This window comes from Culicoides brevitarsis, chromosome 2 (assembly GCF_036172545.1).
Source record: "Culicoides brevitarsis isolate CSIRO-B50_1 chromosome 2, AGI_CSIRO_Cbre_v1, whole genome shotgun sequence".
Taxonomy (NCBI): Eukaryota; Metazoa; Arthropoda; class Insecta; order Diptera; family Ceratopogonidae; genus Culicoides; species Culicoides brevitarsis.
In genome coordinates, this window is record NC_087086.1 from 37,776,393 (window position 1) to 37,804,392 (window position 28,000).

A 28,000-nucleotide genomic window follows, 5' to 3' on the forward strand; every position below is an offset into this window, starting at 1 on the left:
CGGTGAGCCTTTAAACAGTGTAGAAGTCGGAAAAAAATAAAGTAAAGTGTTACCGGAAAACACATACATAAAAATAAAACAAATAAAAGTTTTATCGTTTTGTGTGGAAAATAAAATAAAATACAAAAAAAAAGTGAGAGGAAAGAAAATTAAAAATAAACAAAAAATTTTATTAAATTTTCCGACATATTTATGGCTTTCATGTCGGATATTCGCCACAAAACAACAACAACAACAAGTGAAGTTAGTGTTTAAATACAAATAAAAAAGCATGAACAGTGTGGAACGTTTGTTATTGACAGAATTTATCATTCAACATCAAAGGAATTATTTTTTTTTTGAATTTCATCTCGAATTTCTGCTCATCACTTTTATGAATTATTAAAAATTCAATGAATGAAAAAATTCTTCAAATTCAAGCGAAAAATGAAACCAATTAAATTTTCAGTTAACCTTGAAATTAGATAAAAATAACAAAGTAATCGATTTCCCTTGATAAATGCCTACGCAAAAATTAAATATTAAAGTTCTCGGAAAATTTATCGCGTATTGCCTTCTAAACACACAAAAATATCTTATCATCATCGATATTCCTGTGAATTTCTATTATTTTTTTTCTGTTTGTTACATTTATGAAAATTGATATAAACAGCGCGCAAAAAGACCGCATATCACGCCAAAAGGTATCGATGTGGAAAATTCTGTTGAATACAAAAAATAAAACGAGAAATATGAAATTGTATTGCCACAGATTAAAAGAGAAAGGGAAAAAAAAAGTTTTTTTCCTCTTTTGTTTATTTGTTAATAATACGTGCGTGAAATTGTATCTCACAAGATGAATTGAAAAACTATTTTCTCTTTTGAAGGACTTCGAGTGAAAAAAAAAAGATGTAAAAAATAAAAAAAAAATTAAATTGCGGAATTAAGAACAAAAGGCAGAAAAGTGGTAGCATATGATGACACAACTTTTTATCCCGAGAAAAGCCTCTTTTACAGTTGTTGGAAAAAAAGTGACTCGGCGGAATGAATTTTAACGAGAGCGCATTTTATTAAAAAGAATTTTTTAAGTATATTTTTTTTATATTTTTTTTTTAATTTTAACTTTTACTTAAATTTTAATTTTTTTTTCAGTTTCTTAATTTTTTTTAATTAAAATTTAATTTTTTTCAGTTTCTTAATTTTTTTTTAATTAAAATTTTAATATTTATAATTTTATATTTTTTTCAGTTTCTAAAATTTAAATGATGGAAAACATTAAAAAACTAAGTTGCTACAAATGCCTTTATTTATAAATCAAGATCAAAATAATTTTGTCGCTAAACTACTAACTTAAAAGTCCAGAGTAGCCTAGTTTTAAAATAACTCTCATCCTGCCATACATTAAATAACACAAATTATCATCAAGGAGCTTAAACTGAATGAAACAAATCCATATGACTAAGAGCTCATCAACCTAAAAATTTAGATACATACATGACATAAGTGAAGTTGATCTTACAAAGGTCAGCCAATAATAGAAAGCTCATCTTACAATATTACCTTATGTAAAACAAAATGCGTACCTAATAACAAATCGAATGGTTCGAAGATGAACAGACCTTGACAATTTCTTTTTAAAAGCGAATTTCAATTTTTTGAAAGATAATTATTTATTTTAATTTTTTTTTATTATTTGAGTATTTTTTTTTAATTTTCTAATGTTAAATAGTTAAAAATTTTAACAAAAAATATCGACTAAATTCTCAAGTAGTAACAGACAGACACCCCAAAGTCGTCAATTTTTTTAAAAGAATGTCTTTTGATCCATTGAAAAAAATCAACTCGAAAACTTTTATAATAAAAAAGCGCAATATCCAACGAGAGTTTATGCATTTTCGAGTGAATAAAACACTGTAAAAACTATTTTTAAACTACTTTTAATAATCTACTTCTACAAACTAACTCTCTCCCCGCATACTTTCATCCAGCTAAAGATTTACTATGGCACCTCTCAAAAACTTTTTCTTCGCTGCATGCGGCGTTGTTTATTTCGAAATGAGGTTTAATGAAAACGAAACTGGAAAAACTTTTTTTTTCACAAGTATTTCGAGATACAGAAAAAAAAATGTTGAATGTTGTCGCTCGAGTTGTTTTACACGGAACACAAAAAGAGGCCTTGAGGCTCTTTTTTGTTCAAATGAGAACATCAGAAAAGTTGTGAGATGAAATTATAAATTTTTGCAGATGATTATTACTTACAAGGAAACGCGCTTCAATCAATGAATGTACATAAAAAAAGTGAATTAAATTGAAAAACTTTTTTTTTGTGCGAAGGAAAAATTTAAACAACGCAAATATTAAAAAAAAGTGAACGAAATAAGATTAAAGTAAACAGAAATGGATTAAAAGAGAAAGCTCGTTACACACATGTAGCGAAGAAATGTGAAAATAAACAAGGAAAAGAAGCAAAAAAGTAATAAAAACATGAAAATTTCAAAATCATTCAGTGATCGTCGTGTTAACAACGCCATGAAAAATTGGCTCGTGTTACTGCTCGTTACCACATCAGTATTTCATCTTGTACAAGCCGAGGGTGAAACAGATGCCGCATCAACAACTATCGAACCACGTAAGTCCCATTGGCAAAATAAATAACAATCAAAATAGTTTCTCGGAAACGACATTAACGAACTTTGACCTCGTTAATCAACCTCGAGCAGCTCGTGTTCATCATCATTATCACTCAGTTCGAGTAAAAAATAATGAATCAATAATCAGCATAATTAAAAGTTTCTCCATTCATTGCGATGCTTTTCATCATTATTTTACGGCGAACACAAAACGATCGAAAACAAAAGCCTCTTTATGGTCGTATCAAGAGATAATCTGGGGGAATGCAACGATTAATGTGTTGTTTTTGTTTTGTTCGTGCTTCAATCTGTTCAGTGATCGTGTGTCGTCGTCCCTGTGTGCGGCAGTTACGAGCGAGCAGCAGGAGATTTTTCCATTTACTTGATTACCCTCATTTTTTTCTGCCGTATCACTCCCTTGTTGCTCTCTCCGTATTCCGATGTGAATATAAAAAAAGTCGGAATTTTTCACTCGCATTTTCGAACGAGAAAAAAAAATAAAAATCAAATATCATTACACCTGATAAAACTATTTCTGAGGCGTTGGCATGAATGAAAATTATTTTTTTTCAGCTCAGATGTCTGTCTGAAAATTTAAAAAAATAATTTGAATTAAAAATTTTTTTTTCTTTTAATTTTTAATAAAATTTATTTTTTAATTTTAAATAATTAAAAAAAAATATTTTAATTTAATAATTAATTTATTTTTTAATTAAAATTTAAAAAAAATAATTTTATTTTAGTTAAATTAATATTTAATTTTAAAAAAAAATATTTTTTTAAAAAATTTTAATGAAAAAAAAAAATTTTAAAAAAATTTTTTATATTTTTATTTTAAATTATGAAATTCGAAATATTTTAAAATTTAATTTAAAAAAATAATTTGAATTAATTTTTTTGAAATAAAAATTTTCAAAATTTAATTTTAAAAAATTTCGAAAATAAAAAAAATTAATAAAATAAATTAAAATATATTAAAATATTTTTTTTTTGCAAAATTGAAATAAAAAAAAAATTTTTTTTTTCAAGAATTATTTAATTTTTAAATTTTTTTTTCATAGTTTAAAAATTTTTTCTTACTAAAATTTTCAATTTTTTTTTGAATAAATTTGAAAAAAAAAATTAAAAAAATTTTACTTTTTTTTTTGTTAGAAAAAAATTAAAATTAATGATAACTTTTTATCTCTTCAAAATTTATTCATTTTTGTTTCGTGGAAATTCATGTCCAAGCCAAACACGAGCAAAAATTTATTCTTCCAACTATAAATCTGCTGAAATGAATGTCAAACAAAAATGTGCACAGAGAGCACAAGTTGAACATTATTCCCATTACGGGACAGAAGTAAACATCAGAAAAATGATCATTTTTATTTCAAAATGAAAATGACTGTAATAAATATGATGCTTATCAATTAAATGAGAAGTTAAATTAAATCAGTTAATCTTCCTTTGTTTGGCTTTTCCATCGAGACTTTGGTGCGAAAAATTTCACTTTTGAACTTTTCTCATGCAATTTTAGCAGGATTTTTTGAGGATTTTCATTAAAGCTGAGAAAAAACTTAATTAGGTCGTGAAAAAATCAAAAAAATCATCAATCAATAAAATAAATTGTTAATGAAACGACATTGACGACAACTTTATTAAAAGACATCGATCAACTTTTGTTTGAAATTTCCGTTCAGCCAGACTTGGGTAGCAAGAAAACTTTTATCCATCATTTTTTTTCGGTCTGTTATTTTAAAACGAACGAAAGACAAGCAGTCAGAAAAAGTGAAAACTCATTGAACATTTATTCTTTCGTTTATTCACTCTTTCTCATTCCTTTTATCGGTTATTTATTGTCTGTTCAATATTTTTGCGCTTTAAATTTTTTTTTCTTCTTGGAATAAAATACAGAAAAAAATGCAATTTCTCCTGTTTCACAAGAGTTTATTTTAATATTAAGCACCTTTCTGCTTGAAACAACGAAGAAAATTTATGTTGTACCGAACGTCATCCATTATATTGGCATTATGCAGAAAATATTGGATGAACTACTTTTAAAGTAGACAAAAAAGAGAAACTACTTTCTTTGAAAATTTTTTTTTCTTTTTCTATGGATTTACGTCTATTTTACCTTTTTTGATCATTTTTTGTTGAATAAAGTTCGATAAAAAGTAAAATGTGAGTTTAAAGGTTTCGTTCAAAATTTCGTATAACCGCATTTTATCCGGTTTTATTACCATTTTTTTATTTTTCTTGAAGTTCTATTAATTAATTAAAATTAAAATTTTTAACAGTTTGATTTTAAATATTTAATTCAAAAAAAAATTTTTTTTAACGAAAAAAAATTATTCATATTTTAATAAATTTTTTGAACTATAAGATTATTTATTATTTTATTAAAAATTTATTAATTTTTATTTTTTAAAAAAATAAATATGTTGGTATATTTTAAAAATTTTATTTTTTTTTAAATTAAATATTAAATTATTTTATTAAAAATTAAATTTTTTAAAAATAAAATATTTAAAAAAAATTTAAATTTTTTTATTTGAAAAATCAAAAATTTATTAAAAAAAATATTTTAAAAATTACTTTAAAAAAATTTAAAAAAAAATGAATTTTTTAATTTAATTTTATTAAATGTAATCAATTAAAAATTTAGTTAATTTTTTTAAAAAAATTAATATTTTTTATTTTAAAAATTTTATTTTAAATTTTATTTTATTTTTAAAAAAAATTTATGAAAAATTATTAATTTTAGTTAAAAATTAATTAAATTAAATTAATTGAAAATTAAAAATTTATAAATTTTTATTTAGAAAAAAAAATTAACATGTATTTATTAAAATTTAATTTTTTAAAAAAAAATAATTTTTTTTTTAAAAAATTAAAATTTTAAAAATTTTTATTAAAAAAAAAATTATTTAAAAAAATAATTTTAATTAAAAATAAATTAAAATTAATTATATGCAAATAATTAAAATTAAATATTTAATTATTTTATTAAAAAAAATTCTTAAAAAAAAATTTATATAAATAAAAAAAAAATATTAAAAAATTTAAAAAAAAATATTTAAGAAATTTTTTAGTTAATTTTTATTAATTTTAAATTATTTAAGCGAAAATCTTTAACAAAATCAATAAATAACAAAACATAACCGCATTATATTACCGCATAACCACATTTTTTTTATTTTGTAATATTTCACAAATTTTTCTAATTTTTTACATAATTTTCTTTTAATTTTATATTTTTTACAATTTTTCATCATCTGATAGATAAAATTGACACAAAAAGCCATCAAAACCCATTTTTACCAAAATTTCCTCCGAAAATGCGATACAAAAATTTATTCAAATTTAAACGAAAGTTTATGTTTTATTAACAGCAAAACTTTTTGCCCGAGATGAGATGCGAACTACGTCATTTATGCCAAGCCGTTATCCTGACCTACATAGCCAATAACCATAATTTAACAAGTAATTTAATGGCGGTTCCGTATCATAAAATTGGATAAAAAGGGTTCAATCGATCAAATCAATCAACTACTTCGGCAAGCAGGAAATATTCCGAGGATGTCAATAAATTTTCGGGGAAAATGAGAAATGAATGATGTTGTCGAATTCCGAATAATAGAGCTTGAGTGGAAGATATCGAACAAAATTGGCAATTCAATAAATTTATTTCCTTTCGTCGATTCCATTTGTCACTCTATCTTTCGTTTCGCATGAAATTGTGCGAAAAAAAATTTTTTTTTCTCGGTTAACTTTTTTTTATGTGTCTTTTATTATTTTTCGTCTCCTACCTTTGTGTCGTGTTCGCATTGTTGGAAATTGTTTAGAGGAGTTGTTGAACATGTTCACAAATTGATATGGTTTAGTTTTTTTTTTCGTTTTTTGCAGCTTCGTAATGGAATGAGGTGACTTTTTGTCGAGTTTTCGAAGAAAAGTTGTTCAGAAAAGTTTTAGGTCACTCAACATAAAAATCAACTACTCCAAAAAGTTTTTGTTTATCGCAAAACTTCTGTCAAAATTGGACCGAGAGTAATCCTTTTGACAAGTTGAGTGATAAGTTCAATCCGTTATACGGGCTTAGTTTAGATTATTTGATGAACTTTCATCTTTTTTTTTTTTTTTGAGTGACAGGGATTTAAAAAGTCTTTTCTCTTCTTTGGTAGGAGAGAAAAATCCCAAATTCGAGAAAATTTCTTTCTTTCATTATTATCCTCATAATAAAATAATAATAATGCATCCTGTGTTTATTGCATTCAACAAAAGGCAACAAAAAAAAAATTCTGAATGCAACGGATGCACAAAGATTACTTCAATGCTCAAATTATTATTATGCTGCCTCTGTTCTTCTTTGTTTGCTTGTGCAACTTAGGAGCGGAAACATATTGTTTAAAATCGGGTGCATGAGAGCGAAGACGTGAGTGCACTACTCGTATGTACTTCCATTTAGTAGATTGTGTTGTTTATGCATTTGATATGCAAATTTTGGATTTTTCTCTGTGTTTATCGGGATGTTGGAAAAATGTAAAAATTTAAAGGTTTTTCGGGGATGGGGAGGAGGATTTTTTGTGTTTTTTTTTATTTAATTTTAAGTTAATTTATTAATTAATTAAATTAATTAAAAAATTTGAATTTTTTTTCTTTTACGAATTTTCAAATTTTAAACCACGTGACCAAAGTAATTTACTTACTTCATTTTTTTCGATTAAATTTTAATTTTTAACAAATATTTAGATTTGTTTTTCTGAAGCAGTTTTTCTTCTATTTCTGAAAAATAAAAAATTAAAATTTTAGCTAAAAATTTGACATTTTCTTCATTTTTGGTCACGTGGTTAAACTTTTCAAAATTTGCAAAGAAATAAATGTAAAAAAAAACTATAAAAAATATTCCATTTATGTGTTAAAACTTAACTTTTGGTAAATTCATATTTTAAAATTTTTGCCCTAATGCACATTCAAATATTTCTTATTTTACAATTTCAGCCCAAAACACATTCTGAAATTTTTTGAATTAAGATAAAAAATAAAAAAAAATTCTGCCCAATATACATTCTAAAAATTCTTCTTTTATAATAAGAGAAATTTTAAATTGTCTATTGGGCAAATTTTTTGTTATTTTCTAAAATGAATAAAGATTTGAATGTGTATTGGGCCAAAATTTTAAATTACGACATGGGGTGAAAATTTGAATTGTACATTGGGGTTTATAATTTTTTCATTTAATAATAATAAAAAAAAAAATTTAATTAGCTTTTAATTAATTTTTTTTTCTCGGTCATATTTTGAGATATTTTCCTAATGCACATTCAATTAATTCTTATTTTTAGCCCAATACACATTCTGAAATGTCCCTTATTATAAAAAAAAATTTTTAAAATGTATATTGGGAAAAATTTTTTTTCTTTTATTTTTGATTGTGCATTAGGTCAAAATTTCAAATTAAGACTTGAGGTGAAAATTTCAATTGTGCATTGGGATTTATATTTTTTATTTAATTTTATTAAAATATTTTTAAAATAAAAAAAAAAACATTTTTTATAAATATTGATATGATTTTTTAATATTTTAAATAAATTAAAAATATTTTTATTTAATTTTATTAAAATATTTTTTTTTAAATTTTATTTAATTACGTAAATTGCTAAAGAAAAGCTTAATTAAATTTATTAATTTTTTTTAATATTTTTAAAAATTATTTCTAAGAAATTTTTTTTTTTGAAAAATTAAAAAAAAAAATCCGTTAATTTTTTGATTTTTTTTTTAAATTAAATCCTCTTTTACCCCTAAAATAGCAAAAAAAAAATTTTTTTTCTACAAAATTGTATTTTTTTTCACAAATATATTTTTGTGAAACATTTTAGGATGAAAAAAAAACATTTTGCCTAAACGGAACAAGCATGCATTGCATATGAAATGAATCTGGTTCCGATGGATGTCTCGTTTCTGTTCACAAAATTCAGACGATATAAATATAATCTGAAAATTGATATGAATTTTTAATATTCTAAATATTTTGTGCTTTAGTGCCTCTTGCTCGTGTCTAATTTTTCATGTTTTTTTTCCTCGCTTGTGACGAATTTGCGTTTTATGGATGAAATTTATCCAACTTCTTGTAATTCCTGTACTTAATATAAAAGCACTTGACTTAATATGTCTACCGGGAAATAAACAACAAGCATTTTCGGTACACGAGCCAGAGTGTCGTTAAAGTAAAAACAACTCACACACGAACAATTTATTTTTAGTTATGAGAGGAAAAAAAAACGAGGGAAACTTCTTCTGCCGCATTTGTTTAGAAATTGGTCTAGAAACGAGATGAAAGGAACGGAAATGACAATTTCTTCCTTTTCTTCGAAATTTTTCTTCGTTGTGGGTGTTGTTGCTTGTTTGTTTGTTTTTTTCTTCTCGAGAAGCCGCACGTTACGACATTAAAAATTTATTTATGGTCTCTCATGACCAATTGAGCACTTTTTTTCAGCGAGAACACTTTTCCAGATATTTTTCTTTATTATTTCGTGTGATGTAATGTGATCCATTTTTTCCCACAATTTATCAGCGGAAATGTATGAGGCGTCTCCATTCGAGTGAAATTTTGTTACAAATGATATTAATATAAATATACGGAAGAACAGATGAAAACCGCCAGTTTTTCCGAGTAATTTACGGTCGTTAGATGCAGAAGATGGTATTTACTTTGGGAAATTTCTGCGTTGAAATGTGGGTCAAGGACATGCCGCGTAATTGAATGTGCAAGCACTTACCTGAAGATTAAATTATTCCGCTTTTTAGTGAGAAATCGACGTTGCGGAATTGTTTGCAATGGAAAATTTTTCGAGAGTTGTTTAATTACAAAGTAAATTATTTTTTTTTTATTGAGAGAAAATATTTTAAATAATTTAAAGCTAATTTTTAGAACTCAAGAAAATTTTTTGAAAGCTCGTGAAAAATTTTAAAAAAATTAAAAAAAATATTTAATAAATAATTTAAAATTATTTAATAAATTCAAAAGAATTTAAAAAATTAAAAAATAATTTAAATAAATTAATTTAAATAAATTAATAATTTAAATAAATTAAATAAATTAAAAAAATTTAAATAAATAATAATTAAAAAATAATTTAAATAAATTAATAATTTAAAAAAATTTAAATAAATTAATTAATTAAAAATAATTTAAATAAATTAAAAAAAATTAAAAATAATTTAAATAAATTAATAAATTAAAAATAATTTAAATAAATTAAAAAAAAATAAAATAAATAAATAATTAAAAAAATTAATAAATTAAAAAAAATAATTTAAATAAATTAATAATTAAAAATAATTTAAATAAATAAATAATAAATAATTTAAATAAATTAATTAATAATAAAATAATTTAAATAAATTAATAATTAAAAATTAATTTAAATAAATTTAAAAAAAATAATAAATAAATTATTAATTAAAAATAAATTAAAATAAATAAATAATTAAAAAATATTTTAAATAATTTAAAATAATATTTTAATTAATTAAAATAATTTTAATAAATTAGAAAGAAATTAAATAAATTTTAAAAAAAATCAAAATTTTAATTTTCTTTAAATTTGATTTTTTGGCAGATCAAATTTAAAATCGTTAAAGAGCATTATTATAAAAAATTCATATAAAAAATTCATGAGATTTAAAATCATTCAACTAAATTATTGCATTTTCCACATTCCAAAACCTCTATTTACCAAAAATAGCTAATTATAAATTTTCTCTCTCTGCTATAAATATCTCCGCATGTGTAAAGTATTATTTTATCATTTATTCATTAATTATGTCCACAATCACAAAATATAATGACACTGTTTGATAAAATAAATTAAAATAAATAATACATTTTATTAAATATATTGATTAAAAATTATTTTCCCCGAAATTGTTATAATACCGACTTCATTAGAGTTCATTTTATTTATTTATTTTTTGTTTTTGCAAAAATAATCCTCTTAAATTATTTCCACAAAAATAATTTTTATTTAACATTTTTTCATTAAAGTCATCCATCACAAAACATAAAAATCATGAAAACTTAACCCAGATAAAAGTTTTATTTGCAAACATTTTATGGGGGGTCTCTCATCTCACATCAACTCGAAAAATTTTGTGTACGTGAAAAAATTTTCTGCACTAAAAAAGTAAAACATTCAAATAAAACTTGACATAATTTATGTAACAAAATGACCATAATATAATAAAATAATAATGTTTCTGTTTTAAATATCGACCAAATTTAACCAAATTTGTCCCCAGACCCATATCATTACATCCTCCTCCGCTTCTCACTTCGTTGTTGGACAGGACACAAAGCGTGCCAAACTTAATTTAAATTCCATTAAAATATTATGAAACAAAAAAAAATTTCTGTGGACCGTTGTCGGTCATCATTAGTTGCTATATACGATTGCTTTGCCGTAAAAAAGGGCGATAAATTATTTTAACATTTGTCAAAAACATGTAAAGTATGTTTTTTGTCGAAAGGATTTTCCGTTGTGGCGGCAAACGGTGCGAGGAGTGGTTAAAAAAGGGACATTTTTGTGTGCAATCGTATGAGAAAAGTCACATGTGACTTTGGGAAACTTTTTTTTAAATGTGCTTTTTATTGAGATTTATGAAGGTATCGAAAATTTTTAGAAAAATTTTATTTTTGAGTTTAATTTTTGTTTTTTTAAAAATTAGTTGAAAAAAATCATTGAAAATTTATAAAATTTATTTATAAAAAAAAAAAATTTTAAATATTTTTAATTTTTCTAAAATTTTAATTTTTTTGGTTTTTAATTTTTTTTAATTTTTTATAAATTAAAAAAAATATGATTTTTAAATCGATTAAAGTCTAATTTTTTTAATTAACTAAAATTCAATTAAATTTCTAAATAAATTATTTTAAAATAATAATGTCAAATTTTCAAGATTTTTTTTATAATTTTTATTTTATATTTTTAAATAATTTTTAAATAAATAAAAAAATAAATTCAAAAAATTTATTTTTAAATTTAAAAAAAAATTAAATTATTTTTAAAATTTAAAAAAATAAATTAAATTAAATTTTTAAAAAATTTGAGTTATTATTCTTAAACATTTCTGAAATATTTCAAAGTTTTAAAAATTTAATTTTCAATTTAAAAATTATTTTTTTAATAAAAAAAATAAAATAAAAAATAAATCAATCAAATAGAAAATTAATTAAGTAAGATTTTCAAAAAAATTTCTTTATTTTTAAAATTCTTCAGTTTTTAAAAATTTTTAAATTTAACATAATTAAAAATTAATGAATAAAAAAAAATGAATAAAAAAATCAATTTTGAATTGAAAATCTTACTTAATTAATTTTTTATTTAATTGATTTAGTTTTTATTTATTATTTAACTTTTTTATTAAAAAAATAATTTTTAAATATTTTTTTGAAAATTAAAAAAAAAATATTTAAAAAAATAAATAATTTTTTTTAATTCTTCTGATTTCGAAAATTTTTAAATTAAAAATAAAGAAATAATTTTAAATAATTTTAATTTTAAATTTTTCAAAAAAAATTATTTTAAATTTTCTAAAATTAATTTCTTAATATTTTTTTTAAATAAAAAAAAAATATTTTATACTTCTTAGATTTTTTAAAATATATTTTTTTCTCTTTTTTTTTTTACAAATCATTCACTTCTCTTTAAATAAATTTATTAAAATTTCCCCCATTTTTCCTTTTTTTTCTCATTGCAGCTGGTCAAACGGGCTGTTCGCCTCCCGAAATAAAAATTGTTCGTCCGAAAAAACCGATCGCCAGCACAACAACGCCATCGACAACAACGACATCCAGCACAACGACGCAACCATATGTCGCCTTCCAAACAACCCAAATTTATTTGCCGGCAAATTTCAACACATCCGACATCCAAATTGTCGAGAAAAAAGATGCAAATACCGAGGTAATTTCGCAGCTGAGCGAAACAAATTTGAATTTGGGCGGCAGTGCGAGTGCCATGATCGGCAGTGCAGGCATCGGATTGCCCGACATGATGCGTTACGGCGAAACGAACCCCTTTTGGTGGACCGAAGGCATCCAAAATACCGCAACGCACACCACAATGTCGCCCGAGGAGCTCGAAGCGAAGCGCGAACGTCGTCGTCGACGCAAAGAAAACAAAAGGCGTCGTCGCAGGAAGCATAAACAGGACCAAGAAGGGGCCGATGTCGAAAGTGAAGCAGCTTTTTATGGAAAACATCATCATTTGGGGGCAGAACATCATCGACAACGCCGCGAAGTATGGAACGAGAATTATTACCAAGCTGACAATTACGCGGATGAGACAGTTGTCGACCCCAAAGATGTCGAACCGAATATTTTTAACGCGAATGACACCGCGATGCACCCAAATTTGAACAACGACGACGACGAAAAAGTCGATAACATAAATTTCTTCGACCAAGTTTTCAATTCGGTGAATAAAAAACAAAATTCCGGCTCTCGTCGCAATCACAAGAAACGCGCAACGACCGTAACTGTCGAAAAATTGACGCAAAATAACGCGGGACGCGTCGAAATTGACGAAGGTTCATTGGAAGAATTTGACGGAGAAGCGGAAACGTCGCCGAACGAATCTCCGCGCGAAAAGAGGAAACGTCAAGATGATCATTTTATGCGACACAAGCGAAAATCGGGCAAAACGACGGGCGCCTTGAGTCGCGCAAAAGCCGGAAGTAGTGACAGCAAGAGCAAAAGTATCGACAGACACAACAAAGGCGGTGAGTTTTTAATTTAAAAAATTACAAAAAAAAAAAACGGAGCGATAATCCGCTAACAAACACTATTTTGGTCCTTGTTAATCCTCCCCCCGTCTGAAAATGAAGAAGAAGTTTTTTTTTGTTACGGCGGGATTAGTTGGGGCAAAAACTTATTATTATTATTTATTGTAGACGACATGCAAGTAAAGCTCTTTTGGTATTACGGTTAATAACATTACACTTCTCCTCGTTCGTTCTCTTGATTCCTTTGTAATGGAACAATTTTGTTTGTTACATGAAAAAAAAAGTAGAACAAGTTTTGTTAAGAGAGAAAATTGGATAGAAGTGACAAACAAAAGGGATTTTGGAGTGGGTTTTATTAGAATAGAGCTCTTAAAGTTCTTTTGATGCCCTTTTTACGAGTTTTTATGGAGATCGGTTCACATAATTTTACGATTGGAAGCGAAATTGCTTCGAAAAAAAAAAGTTTCAAATCTTTAAAGATTTTTTAAGAAAAAAATTAATTAAAAAATTATAAAAAAAATTTCAAATTTAAAAAAATAATATTAAAAAATTTCTAATTTTAAAAAAAGTTTTAAAATTATTAATTTTTAAAAATTTTTAAAATTTTTTCAAATTTTTTTTCATAATTTTTCGAAAAATGTTTCTTAAAAAAAAAAAAAATTAAATTTAATTAAAAATTATTTAAAAAATGTTTCGAATTTTTGAAAATTTTTTTTAGAAAAATTTAAATAATTTATTTTAAAAATGTTTTAAACTTTTGAGATCTTTTTTATAAAAAAAATTGAATCATTTAAAAAATTTTCTCGAATTTTAAAGAAATTTGTTACGAAAAAAAATTCTAATCACAAATTATTCAATTTCTTAAAGTTTGATAAAAAAATTTCCTCATTTTAAAAAAAAAAATTTCCTCGAAAGAAATTTAATTTTTTTTCTCGCCATAATAGTAAATTTTGAACTAAAATTTTATTAAGGAGGCATTATTCAATTTTTCTAATTTTTTTTTTTAACAAATTACGGTTCTGAGATGGATTTATGGCAATTTTAAAGCTATGAACTTTTTCAGCATGTTATTTTAGACTGTTTTCGGTATTTTAATTAGCTAATTAAAAGCTCTGAAAAGAAAATAAAAAATATAAAAATAATTTAAAATAATAAAAATAACTTAAAAATATAATTCAATTTTTATTAAATTAATTTGTTAATTTTTTAAAATTAATTTCTTAGTTTTTTAAAAATATTTTTTTCAATTTTAATTATTATTTTTAAATTTTAATTATATTTAGATTTTGAATTTTTTTTTTTTTTAATTTTTTTAAATAAATTTTTTTTTTTAATTTTTTTAAATTATTTTTTAATTTTTTTAATTTTTATTTTTTATTAATTTTTTCATTTTTATTTAATTAGTTTTATTTTATATTTAAATTAATTTTTAATTTTTTAAAATTTTCTAATTTTTTTTAATTTTAAATTTTTTTTTGAATTTTTTAAAATTATTTTCTTAATTTTTATTTAAATTTTTTATTTTTAAATTTTTTTTAATTAATTTTTCAATTTTTTTTAAATTTTTTTTTTTTTAAATTAATTTTTAATTTTTTTTTTTAATTTTTTTTAAAATAATTTTTAGAATTCTTACTTGTAAGTTATTTAAAACAAAATTTGGCTTCTAAATTTCATTTTAATCCTATTAATGCCTCTTCGATGAAATATTTTAATCAAAATTTCCTTTTAATTATCATTTTTAATCTCTTAGCTTTTCCAATTTAAGCTCCATTATTCAAAAATTGTCTTCTAAAACGACTTCTTAAGCTCAAATCTATCACTCGATGTCCATTTCCGATTGAAAATAATCTGAAAATAATCAAGAAATCTCATCAAAAACTTACCAAAAGCCTCCTTTTGTTCCTTCAAATCCCATTAAATCCACTCCCATAAACTTCTCACTCAACATTTCATTAAAAAATCCCACAAAATACATCAATTGTTGTTGACAACTCTCCTTCTTTCCTTCCGAATACTTTGAAAAACCAAACAAAAGTGACTTTCCCAAACCAAAATTCAATCGAAAGTTTTTCCTGTAATGCAAACTATCATGACAGGCACACATTTTAATTATAAAATTTTGAAAAACCACAATTTTAAATGAAGACAAAGGCTGCCGTTCTTCAAATAATTTATTTCCATCCTTCTTCAAACTGGAGACGAGACGATTCTTCCGTAACTAAGTAGGAAAATTAACAATGTGGTTACAACAAAATCCCTTTTTCAAGCGAAACATGTCGAGTTTTCTCTCGTTTTTTCTTGTTTTCTTCATAAAACATCAGCAGAGAGAGGAAAAAAGTTGCAACAATGCACCTTCTCTAATTACGGTGTCAGATGATATATTCTCACATTATCATCGGGTTTGTGTTTGTTTTGTGCTCCGTACGACATGTAAATTAATCTTCTTATTTCAACCTGTTAGTTCATTGTTGTGTCCAATTAGCGTCGCTCTTTGTGTGCCACAGAGATAGATGATAGTGGTTTATCAAAGCTTATTATCTTGGATGTGTTTGTTTTTGCTCCGTTTGTTCCGTTTGCGCATTTTTTGCTGAAAAATTGAAATTTTTTTATGTTTTTTCCATGCAGCTGGAGCTGAAGAAGGCGATTTTTGGGTGCCTCCGTTGCCAGAATCCGAAGAAGATTCCGACGAAGAGGAAGAAAGCACGGAAGAACCGGAATTGGCGCAATTTAGGGAAGTTACTGAAGTGAGATTTCCCGCAGAAGTTGGGCCATTGGGAGGACAGAGAGTTTGCAAGATTAAATGCGTTGAAGGAGAGTGGGTTGGACCGTTGTGTGCGCTGAATGAACAAGGTAAGAAATTAATTTTAATTTTTTTTTTTATTTTTAGTTAAGTTAAGTTAATATTTAAGTTTGAGAGATTTTTTCATTAGAAGTCACTTTTAATATTTAAATTTGTATTGATATAAAAAATTTCAAAAAATTTAATTTTTTTCGACAGCTAAAAGCATTTTTCTCATAAAATTTTAATTTTTGACATTTTAAAAATTTTAGATGAAAATTTTTTTAATTTTTTTAAAAAATTTTAAATGTTAGAAAAAAAATTAAATTTTATTTAAAAATTTGTAGACTTTTATTTAAATTGTCAAAAAATAAAAAATTATTTCAAAAATTAAAAAAAAATTATTTTCATTAAAAAAATTATAAATTCGTTTAAAAAACATTTAAAAAAATAAAATTATTTAAAATTGATTTTTTTAGTTTTTTCTTAATGAAAAAAAAAAATTATTTTATTTTATTATTTGCTTTAAAACTTTTTCCAACTTTTTTTATTTCAAAATTTGAAAATATGAAAAAAATCTTTTTTTTATGAAAAAAATTAATTAAATAGAAAAAATAATTTTTTAATAATTTAAATATTGTTAATTAATTATTTATTTAAATTAATAATTTATTTTTTTATTATTTTAATTTAATTAATTAAAATTTTTTTTTATTTAGTAAAAAAATTATTAATTTAAATTAAATTAATTTTTAATTTTTAAAACAACTTAACATTATTCACCATTTGTTGTTAAAATTTTCTATTTAAGTTCAAAAATTAAAAAAAATGAAAATTATTTTTCAATTTCAATTAATAAAATTTAATTTAAAAATACTTTGTATTTTTTTTTGAAATTTTTAAGTAAATTTTAAAATATTATTTTATAAAAAAATTTAAAAATTTTCTAAATTTAATTTTTTTTTAAATTTTAATTTTTTTTAGACAAAGACGCTAATGGCAACATGAAATTCGAGCCACTCTACAAACGATGCGTCGTCGATAAAATTCCCGCTCATTTGCAACTCAGCTATAAAAATGTTTCCGTGGTAAGTTCTTTTTTATTCTAATTTTTTATGACAAAAAGTACATCGGAGCTGGTTCTTGTTTCCTCCGTTCTTTTTCGACTTTCTTCAATTGTTCTCGATACGAATTCTCCGCAAGCTCTTTTAATGCGCCTCGTTTGACTTTTCCCGATGGCGTCATTGGAAAAGTTTCGACAAAATAAACGCCGCCTTTTAACGAAAGTTCATCGGGAAGCAATTCATGAACTTTTTCAACGACTTCTTCCTTTGTTAAGGGATAATTTTCGGGCAGTTTGATGACGAGAGCTGGCATGTCTTCGGGTTGACGAGGTTCGTTGATGCGAACTGCACAAACCTGAGCTATTTTGAGGTTTTGTTGGATCGTGGATTCGATTGTTTCGGGAGAAATCTAAAAAATTTAAAAGAAATTTGCAGTTTTTGAAAAAATTTTGACAGTTTCAAAATTTTGACAGTTGACAGGTGTCAAAAATTTTAATGAAATTTTGAATATTTTTGAAGCTTAAAGTGCGTTTGACTAAAAAAGACAAAAATTTACTTCTAAACTGTTAGAAAAAAAAATTTATGAAAAATTATGACAGCTGTCAAATAATATTTACTCAAAAATTTGACAGCTGTCAAAATTTTTCATAAAAATTTTTTTTTAATTTTTTTTTTAAATATTTTTTACTCACAAATTTAAAAGATGTCAAAATTTTTCACAAAAAAATAATTTTTTTAGATTTTAGAAAAAAAGATTTTTTGAATTAAATCTTAATATTTCTTTAATTTTTTTAAAAATTTAAATTTTTTGAACTTTTTAAAGTTCTCAAAAAATAAAATAAAAATAATTACCGTAATTCCTTTCAATTTTATCAACTCCTTGATCTTCCCTTTGATGAACAAAAATCCATCTTCGTCAAAAAATCCCAAATCTCCGGATTTTATCCATCCATTCGAGTCAACAGCTTGCTTCGTCAAGTCCTCATCGTTGAAATATCCCAAAAATCGACAAGTATTTTTCGCACAAATCTCTCCAACTTCCCCTGGACCCAAATTTTTCCCCTTTTCATTGATAATTTTGACCAAATTTTGCGTTGCTACAATTCCGCAAGAGCCTTTTTTGCTTCCGTGCCTCGTTGACGTCACTAAACTACCAATTTCAATAAATCCGTAGACTTCAACAACTTTTGTCTTGAATTTTTCCAATTTTTTCCGAAATTCCGCCTTGATTTCGTCACAAACGATACTTCCGCCGATAATTACGTGCTTTAAACTCCCAAAGTCGACATTTTCGATTTTTTTGTTTGAAATAAAATCCGCGATGCAAGCGTTCGCGAGACAAATTTGGGTCAATTTGTACTTTTCCATGAGTTCAAAAAGCAAATCCGAGGAATAATTTCTTTGAGTTATGATCCGAGAAGCTCCTTTGACCGTCGCGATGAGCAAATTCGCCAATCCTGACACCCAAAACAACGAACTGAAGGAAAAAGTGACATCTGATGCCGTAACGGACCAATTCCATAAACGAAGAACTTCGGAAATGATCTGGGCATGACTTAAACAAACGAATTTATTTGGTCCCGTGATGCCGGAAGTGCACAAAATGAAGGCGATTCGGGTCTGAGGATTCAAAATCGGTTCAATTTTGAAAATTGGCGACGAGGAAATGTCTGGTTGGTGAAAAAGTGAACGAACATTCGGGATTTGCGATTGACTTTCGTCGAAAATGATGATTTTTGAGGTAATTTTGAGCTCTGTGAGAACTGCTTTGACCTTCATCAGGCAAATTAAGTCGACAAATATCAGTTTTGGCCTTAAATTGTCGAAAATGTGACATAAATCGCCTAAATTTTGATAAAAAATTAAAAATTTATTCAAAAAAAATTTTTTAAAAACTCACTTTCATCCAAACTGACATCTAAAGTATTCAAAACAGCTCCGAGAAAAATTGTTCCAAACACAACTGGCGCTGAATCTTCGTTATTTCGACTTATAATTGAAAAAACATCGCCTTGACGATACCCGGCACTTTTTAAATTCTCCGCGACATTGATACTTTTTTCGAGGATCTCGTGAAACGCAATGCGATTGTCGTTATCCGCGTTAATTTGTGCAATTTGATCGGGATGACTGCTCAAAGCGTCGAACAGAATGTCAGCAACTCCGTTATTTGGATTGAAAATTGGATTTTTAGCAATTTCGGGTCCATGCCAATATTTTTCCTTCTGGTTAAAGACACTCATTGTAGGAAACTGAACTGGAATTAAGACGAAAAGAACGTAAAATGAGCGAAATCTTATCAAATTAAATCAGATTTTAGTGATAAGATAGGAGGAGTGAACGATAAAGACAACTTTTGATAAGATATGTGATGAAAAGATGCGAATTATGGATAAGGAAGTTTTGTTGTGATGTAATGTTTCACCTAATTACACGTTTTTTATCAATATTTTGATTGATTGATTGATGATAATTGATTTGACACGTTTAAGAGTTAAATCAGGCATCTTCAACTCGAGGAATTAAAGAAATTTGTTCAAATAAGGCGTTGCTTTATTTTTTATTTAATTTTTTACCTCATAAAACTAAATATTTTTATTAGAAATATTCTTTAAAGAAAAATTTAGTTAATTTAAGAATTGAAATGAAATTTAAAAACATTTTGAAGAATATTTTGAACAAATTTTAAATTTAAGGCAACGCCTTTTTTGTAAATGGAATAATTTTGGAAAGAAAAGTTGTAAAAAAAAGTTTAAAATAAAATTTTAAATAATTAAAGTATTAAAAATAATACTTTTAGCTTTGAAATTTATCGAAAATGGGTTCAAAATTGATTTGAGAAATTTATGAGGCAAAACAGTGAATTTTTTTTTTTTTCATGAAAAATCGACCAAAAATTTTGTTAAAAAGTTTTTTGTGAGCCTTGAATGAGAAATTTTTTTTTTCTTAATTTTTCTATAAAATTTTAATATTTTATTAATTTTTTTAAATTTGCAGTTTCAATATTTTAAAGTTTTATGCAACGTTTTTTTACGAAAAAAAAAGCGACGCCTTAAATTTATATCAAAACTTTGATTCTTTATAAAAAAAAATATTTTTTGATTTGATTTTAATTTATTGAAATTTATTGATTTGAAATTCAATTTTATCCATAATAAAAACTTTAAAAAAAATATTTATTTATAAACAGTAAAGCGATGCTTTGAAATAATTATCTAAGGGTATCAAGGTTTCTTCATTAAGTTTTTTTTTGATATTTAGATGATAGTAGAAATCAACATAAATCGTTTAAATTTTCAATAATTAAATTTATTTTCTTATTAAATTTATTTGATTTTTTTTTTTATTTTAAGGCGTCGCTTTTAATTTTTTTTTTAATTTTATTATGAAGGAAAAATTATTTCAAATTTATAAAATTTCTATAGCGATTTTCATTAGAAAAACAAGCTTAAAAATTTGTTCAAAAATTATTAAAATGCGAGATTTCTAAATTTAAAAAAAAACAACGCTCTTTAATATTAATTTTAAGGCATCGCTTTGTTGTTCAAAAAATTTTTTTTTCAAATCTCATAATTTTTTAATTGTTTAACAAGTTAAAAATATAGAAACCCTCATAAATGGGATTCCTTAAGAAAATTTATTAATTAAATTAATGAAAAAAACAGTAAATTATAAGGCAACGCTTTTTTATGAAAAAGAAATAAATAATAATTTTTTTAAAGAAAAAAAGCGTCGCCTTAAAAGCAAAAAAAAATTAATTTTCTCATAAATTTAATAAGATTCAATTCTTTAAAATTTAACAAATCCTTTTTCAGTTGATTTCAATCTTTTTTAACATCAAATGAACCGAATTTACAACGAAAAATCTCCCTTGACTCAAAATAATGAAGAAAAATTCGCAGAAAAAACTCAAAGCACACAAAGGAGAAAATCTTCCAAGAAAATACTTAAAAAAAAAACTTTTATAGTACAACTTTTGGTCACTGACCGACGTTTGTCCTTTAATTCCAAACAAACCTTTGACGAACTTTGTTTGCGAAAATATTTATTCTGTAACTTTTCTTGTTCTTCCTCGTCTCTCTCGTCTTTTCCTCTTTTATTTGTCGGTATAAATTGGGTTTAACTTGTTTTCCCATTTTATTTATTTATTTATTTAGAAAGGCAAGTTTTTCGTGTGTACGTTTGTCTATTTCCATTTTTTTTTGCTGCTTGCGACTGGGATACAAATCAAGTTAAGTCTTCATATATTTCATTGCTGGAAGAGAGAAATTGTACGAGAGAATTGAGGACACAAGTGGATTTAATGATTAAGTTTTAAAATATTTATTCGGGGAACGAGAAAGAGTTGCGGAAGATCAATCAGAATTTTTAATAAATCCACCTTTTTTTCGTCCTTCTAATTTTTTTTTATTTTTTTTCTGATGGAATTTATGGTTGGCTGTGTTTGAAAAGGCGAAATTCGTTCCAAATTGAGTCATTTAATTTTTTTTTTCTTTTTTTTTCTCTCAATAATAAAAGACAACTGGCTGGGATTTGCCACATGGAGGTAAAATTGAGGTAATTACATTTTTCATTTCATCTCCTTTTCGCACTAAGTACTTGTGAAACTTTTTTTTTTTGCTTGTGTGCCATGCTGACAAAATAAATTGAAATCAAACAAATGCCTTACAAATAATTTAATTCAATTTTCTTCCTTCGTCTTCGGTTTTTCTTCGTTTTTTTCCACAAAAACACGCAAAATTTAATCAATTAACTAACAAAACGTAATACCCGGTCCGTAAAAAAGGCACGTTGCAAGGATCTGGGCTTGTACAAGTTGATTGGCGAATCCAAAGTGCTCTGCTCAAATGGATTATGGGCACCTAAAATGCCCACTTGCGTACCGACAACACTTTTAACTAATTACTCCGGTAAGATTTTCATGAATTTTCATCTAAAAAATTTTTTTCCATAAAAAACTAATTTTTTTTATCGCTAATTTCGACGCAGATGACAGTCCCCCATCCATCCGCATCAAAGTAGGCGTCGGTTCGGCATCCTATGAGCCATCTGGTGTCTTGGCAGTGTTGCCGGGCAGCACCATTCATCTCGATTGCATGTATCCGCGACGTCGTGGATCTCCCGAATGGACATGGACAGGCTGGTTTCGACAATATTTAACGGGTAAGTTGATGAAAATCTAAAAAAAAAAACAATTGCGAGGGATAAATTTCTATTTTTATGGTTAATGGAATTGTAATGAGCTTCTGTGTGTGAGACGATGATAGGAAAGCGAAATAATAATACAAATGGGATGAAAAGTATGGGAAAAAAAGTGAAAATGAGAGAGGATGGCTTACCAGAGACATTAACATCAGAATATTTGCCGATTATATCGTGGCAGGGGAGGGCAAGTCGCAAATGAAATGAAATGGAACGATACGAAGGTTAAATGAGTTTAATGACTATTAAAAATAAGATGAAGAGCGAATTTCTTGTGAAAGGTTGAATGAGAAAAAAATGAGTTTGAACTCGATGGGATTCCTTTTCAAGCTGAAAAAGATGCTTTTGTGGGATTTTATGAGAGGTTTCGGTATTGAATTCATGGAAATTTGATTTTTGATACAATTCAAAAGATTTTTTTTAGATAATATTATTTTTTTCATAAAAAAAATTAAATTTTGGTTAAAAATTATGAAAATTTTACATTTCAACTAAAATTATAAATTTTATTATTAATTAATTAATTAAAAAATATTATTTTTTTAATTGAAAATCATTAATAATTTGAACTATATTTGCAGAAAAATTGTAAAAATATTAAAATATTTTGCAAATCGTGAAAAAATTATTTTTAAAAATATTTGTAATCTGCAAAAAATTTAAAGTTTACTTTTCATGAGCAACATTATGAAAAATTAATAATAAATTATAAAAAATTATTAAAAATTTTTTTTTTAAAAAACTTTTTCATAATAAATAATATTTTTTAAATTTATTAAATAAAAATTAATTAATTAAATGAATTTTATTTAAAAATTTTTTTTTTCATTTAAAATAAATTTATTTTTTAATTAATTAAAATTATTAATAAAACCTAATTTAATTTATTTTAATTTTTATTTAATAAATTTTTGTTATTTATTTTTAATTTTTTTTTTTTAATAATTTATTATAATTTTTTTATAATTTTGCTCATGTAAAATAAAGTTTTAAAAATTTTCGACTTTTTTGAGGCAGTGAAAAATTGCTTAAAATTTTTTAATTTCAGAAGAAAAAATTTTAACTTATTAAAAATGAATTTTTTCAGAATTCTAAATCCTTTTCAAAGAATTATTTTAATATAATTTTAATTTTTTTTTTTCATTTTAATTTAATTCTCTTTCTTTTACAAATTAAAAAAATTTAAAAACTGAAATTTTTTTTTTTAAATTGAGTTAAAATAACTCTTTGAAATAGTATTTCAAATTCTTAAAAATTCATTTTAAGTAAATAAAATATTTTTAATTTTTTCTTTTGAAATTAAAAAAAAATAATTTTAAATTTAAATTTAATTATTTTTTTTTTAAATTTTGTCTCATTGATTTTTGTTCATTTTCATGATTTCATGTAAAAAATTTGTTTGATGACCGATTTTTAATAAAATCTCTCATATCACTAAATTTTCCAAACAAATTCATGAACATCTACTCATGTGACCAACAAACATCTGCGTTAACATCGCAAAAATTCATCCAGCATCAAATCCGTATTTAGGCCAAATTTCCTTACAAAAAACGCAAAAAAACTGAAAATATCCACACACAATTTGTCACATAATACTCTCTCGCTCGTGTTGCCATCCATTCAAAGCATTTTGTGAAAATGACATTTTTTACGAGCCTGAATCGCCACAAACCACAAAAAAATTGTTTGATGCTTACAATGATTGCCATTATTCCTGTTATTATGATTACATGTCACTTTGACGGAATTTTTTCTTTTGTTTTTTTTTTGTGTGTGGGAGAAAAATTAATTCAGTTGTCGAGAATTTATCCAATATTTTTTTTTTTGCGGTAGATTAAATCTCAATTTCCTGTCAAATATGAGGAATTTTTAAATTTTTGACGTGAATTGAACTATTTTTTTTTCGTAAAGTAAAAGTAAAAAAAGTGAATGACTTTTGATTTTATTGTCTTACAAATTACGATGAAAAGTCATTTTTTGAGCACATTTCTTATAAAAAAAATTACAAAAAATTATGTCTGTCTGATCTGTTAAGTAATAAAGTTACGAGCGTTACCAGATAAGAGAAAAATTTAAAATGTGCATTGGGAAAATTTTCATATTTTTTGCATCGAAAAAATAATCAAATTGTGCATTGGGAAAATTTTCATATTTTTTGCATTGAAAAAAATTTCAAATTGTGCATTGGGAAAATTTTCATATTTTTTGCATTGAAAAAAAATTCAAATTGTGCATTGGGAAAATTTTTATTTTTTGCATTGAAAAAAATTTCAAATTGTGCATTGGGAAAATTTTCATATTTTTTTGCATTGAAAAAAATTCAAATTGTGCATTGGGAAAATTTTCATATTTTTTTGCATTGAAAAAAATTTCAAATTGTGCATTGGGAAAATTTTCATATTTTTTTGCATTGAAAAAAAATTCAAATTGTGCATTGGGAAAATTTTCATATTTTTTTGCATTGAAAAAAATTTCAAATTGTGCATTGGGAAAATTTTCATATTTTTTTGCATTGAAAAAAAATTCAAATTGTGCATTGGGAAAATTTTCATATTTTTTTGCATTGAAAAAAAATTCAAATTGTGCATTGGGAAAATTTTCATATTTTTTTGCATTGAAAAAAAAAAATTTAAATTGTGCATTGGGAAAATTTTCATATTTTTTGCATTAAAAAAAATTCAAATTGTGCATTGGGAAAATTTTCATATTTTTTTGCATTGAAAAAAAAATCAAATTGTGCATTGGGAAAATTTTCATATTTTGCATTGGGAAATTTTTTAAAATGTGTATTTATAGGGTCAAAAAAATTTTTTTTTACCAAAAAGTGCTTTTGTCGTTAGAAAATTTTCAAAAACGACAACTTTCAATGAAAATTTTATGCTTCGTCATTAACTTTCCTTTTACTTACCGCTATTTTTTTATATTTTTTCGCAATTTCCGTAGGATGGTCTGCCGTACCTGACGAGAAAGGCTCCCGCTATCGCTTGACAGTGAAAGACATACAAAATGCTGATTCCGGCACTTACACTTGTGCATCGCCGCGTGGATTGACAAACAGCATAATCATCATTGTGGCAGGTTTGCTTCTATTTTTTCGTGAATTTTTCATTTTTTCTTCATAAAATTTCGTTTTTAGTATCAAATTGCACTCCGCTTCCTCCGCCGACACTTCCATTGACCGTAAAACTCGAAGGATTGAAACTTGGGCAACGCGCTGCTTACCATTGCCCCACGGGTTACATGCTTCAAGGCTCGGAAAATGCAACTTGTTTGGCTTCGGGCAATTGGAGTTCGCCTGTTCCGACGTGCATTCCCATTCAATGTCCTCCGCTCTTCTTGGATGATCCGCATTTGAGTTTAGTTGAGTTAAATACTTCCGCTTGGGGTCGTGCTGTGTTCCGATGTTCATGGGGATACAAATTGACGGGCATGCCAACGATTGAATGCGAGCCAAGTGGTCGATGGAGCGGCGCAATTCCACGTTGTCGAGGTAAATTTTTGATTTTTTCACGATTTTTTGATGATTTTTCATGAAAAATTTATTTTTTCAAGCAATTCAATGTACTCAACCTGTTGTTCCGTTGAATGGAAGAATTGATGGGCACTCAGGACATGCAAATTCTGTTCAGCGAAAACATTCTGTGGGATCTCTCGTGACTTTTAGTTGCACCGAAGGACATTTACTCGTCGGAGAAGCAAGTATCGTGTGTACTGAAACTGGATTTTGGTCACATCCGCCGCCATTTTGTAAGTAAAATCCCTAAATTTCATTAAATTTTCATTAAAAAACTCAAAAAATTCAGGCAATGCTCAATGTCCTTACCCGGGCGATCCGCCAAATGGTTTGATAGCGCCGCTCAAATTCCATTACGATCCGGGAGACTTCTTGACAGTTCAGTGTCGCACGGGTTTCGTCGAACAAGGCGTCAATGGCATGCCGCCCGAGAGACCAAAATGTCTCGCTGATGGCACGTGGTCCGGCAACACGCCTCATTGTGTGTCATATACCGAAGTTGGAGATCGTTAAAGTAGCTCGTAAGTGATTTGAATGAATTTTAAGTCTTTTTCGAACAAAAACAATCGTTTTCTTCTGTAAAATATTTCAATCAATTTTAAAAATATTTAATAATAATAATTAATTCGTAGTTGACAGTATTTCAAAGAAAAAAAAATTATACAAAAAATATTTACAAAAAAATACAAATTTTATTTTTTTAATGAAAAAATATCACAGAAGTGAACAATTTATTGTGTGATCAATGTAAAACCAATCTCCCGGTGTAAAATTTTTAATATTAAAAAAAAGTGTATTTATTTACATTCACTTCAAATTAAAATTAAAAATGATAAAAAGAGTCATTTTACGCATATCAATGATGATGATCAATATGGTCAAATTGTGGGGGGAACTGATTTTTTCAACGAACTTTGTAACGAATTTTATTTTAAAAATCATAAAAATAATTTAAAAGCCTTTTTTTTAAAAGTTTTTAAAATTAAAAAAATATTATTTAAAAAAAAAAAATAAAATTTTTAATTTTTTTTAAATTTTTTTTTTAAATTTTTTAAAAAAAATTATTTTAAATTTTTAAAAATTTATTTAAATTTTATTAAATTTTTAATTTTTTTAAAAAGTTTTTCTAAAAAATTAAAAAATTTTAAAAATTATAAAATATTTAAAAAATTATAAAATTTTTATTTTAGATTGATTAATTTAATTTAATTGATAATTTTTTAATTATTAAATAAAATAAAATTATTCAATTAAAATTTCTATTTTTTTTAAATTTTAAAAAAAAAAAAAAAAATATTTAATTTTTTTACCAAAAATTTTAAATGCTTCAAAATCTTTCTTTTTTTTATATTTTTTGTCATTTTTTAACCAAAAATTATCAAAAATAAATTTTATATATTTTTGTTTAATTTTGTGAAAAACAATTAAATAATTTAATAATTTTTAAATGAAGACTAAAAATTCGGTGAAAAAATAAAAAAAAATTTAAATAATTAAAAAAGAATTTTTTAAACCAAATAAAAATCGAAAAATAAATTTTAAAAATTATAGAAGTTAAAAAATTTTTAAATTCAGATTGTTAAAATTTTTTTTAATATTAAAAATTTTTTTTTTTCAAATTTTTTTTTCTTTATATTTAAAAATATTTTTTTAAATTTTAAATGCCTTTGACAACTTTTAAATAATATTTAAATTTTAGTAAAAAAAAACAAATAAAAAAATGTTAACCAAAATTAAAATTTTGAATTAAAAAATCGTAAGTTCGTTGAAAAAATCAGTTAACCCAAATATAAAAATTCTCCCCATAAATTTTTTAATAAATAAATGCGAAAAAACACATATTTTACCAATATAATCAATTTATTTTCAATCATATCAATTACTCCGTAGTAGCTCTTCTCTCTGTGTCTCTTTTAAAGTACTTTACTTGTCTGTCATCAACTCAGATTGTTTTCACAGAAAAAAAAATCATGTCAATCCACTCTTTAATGCTTTTAAACACAGAACAATTAAAATTGTACACCAATTTACAACAAATTGATTTTAAAACCCGAAAAAATTGGAC

General features: G+C 24.7%; 2 protein-coding genes across 4 annotated transcripts; one reads left to right on the forward strand and one right to left on the reverse strand.

Moving 5' to 3' along the window:
• The first annotated feature begins 11 nt into the window (after window positions 1–11).
• On the forward strand, window positions 12–28,000 carry LOC134829926 (locomotion-related protein Hikaru genki). 3 transcript variants are annotated; one of them, XM_063843223.1, is made up of 13 exons: window positions 32–243; window positions 2,224–2,608; window positions 12,348–13,370; window positions 15,999–16,223; window positions 17,137–17,240; window positions 21,735–21,773; window positions 22,003–22,126; window positions 22,206–22,379; window positions 25,365–25,499; window positions 25,558–25,911; window positions 25,974–26,168; window positions 26,225–26,456; window positions 27,940–28,000. In XM_063843223.1, the coding sequence occupies exons 2-12, from the start codon at window positions 2,464–2,466 to the stop codon at window positions 26,446–26,448; spliced, it is 2,742 nt and encodes a 913-aa protein (XP_063699293.1). In that variant the 5' UTR covers window positions 32–243; window positions 2,224–2,463; the 3' UTR covers window positions 26,449–26,456; window positions 27,940–28,000. The 3 variants fall into 3 exon arrangements, with proteins under 3 accessions (XP_063699294.1, XP_063699293.1, XP_063699291.1); XM_063843224.1 differs by lacking the exon at window positions 27,940–28,000 and having other exon boundaries at window positions 12–133; window positions 26,225–26,822; XM_063843221.1 differs by lacking the exon at window positions 27,940–28,000 and having other exon boundaries at window positions 26,225–26,822.
• LOC134832449 (probable 4-coumarate--CoA ligase 1) lies at window positions 17,266–19,459 on the reverse strand. The gene is made up of 3 exons (XM_063846466.1): window positions 19,117–19,459; window positions 18,069–19,060; window positions 17,266–17,625 (listed from the first exon to the last, which is right to left on the reverse strand). Exons 1-3 carry the CDS (start codon window positions 19,457–19,459, stop codon window positions 17,266–17,268), a joined length of 1,695 nt encoding a protein of 564 aa, XP_063702536.1.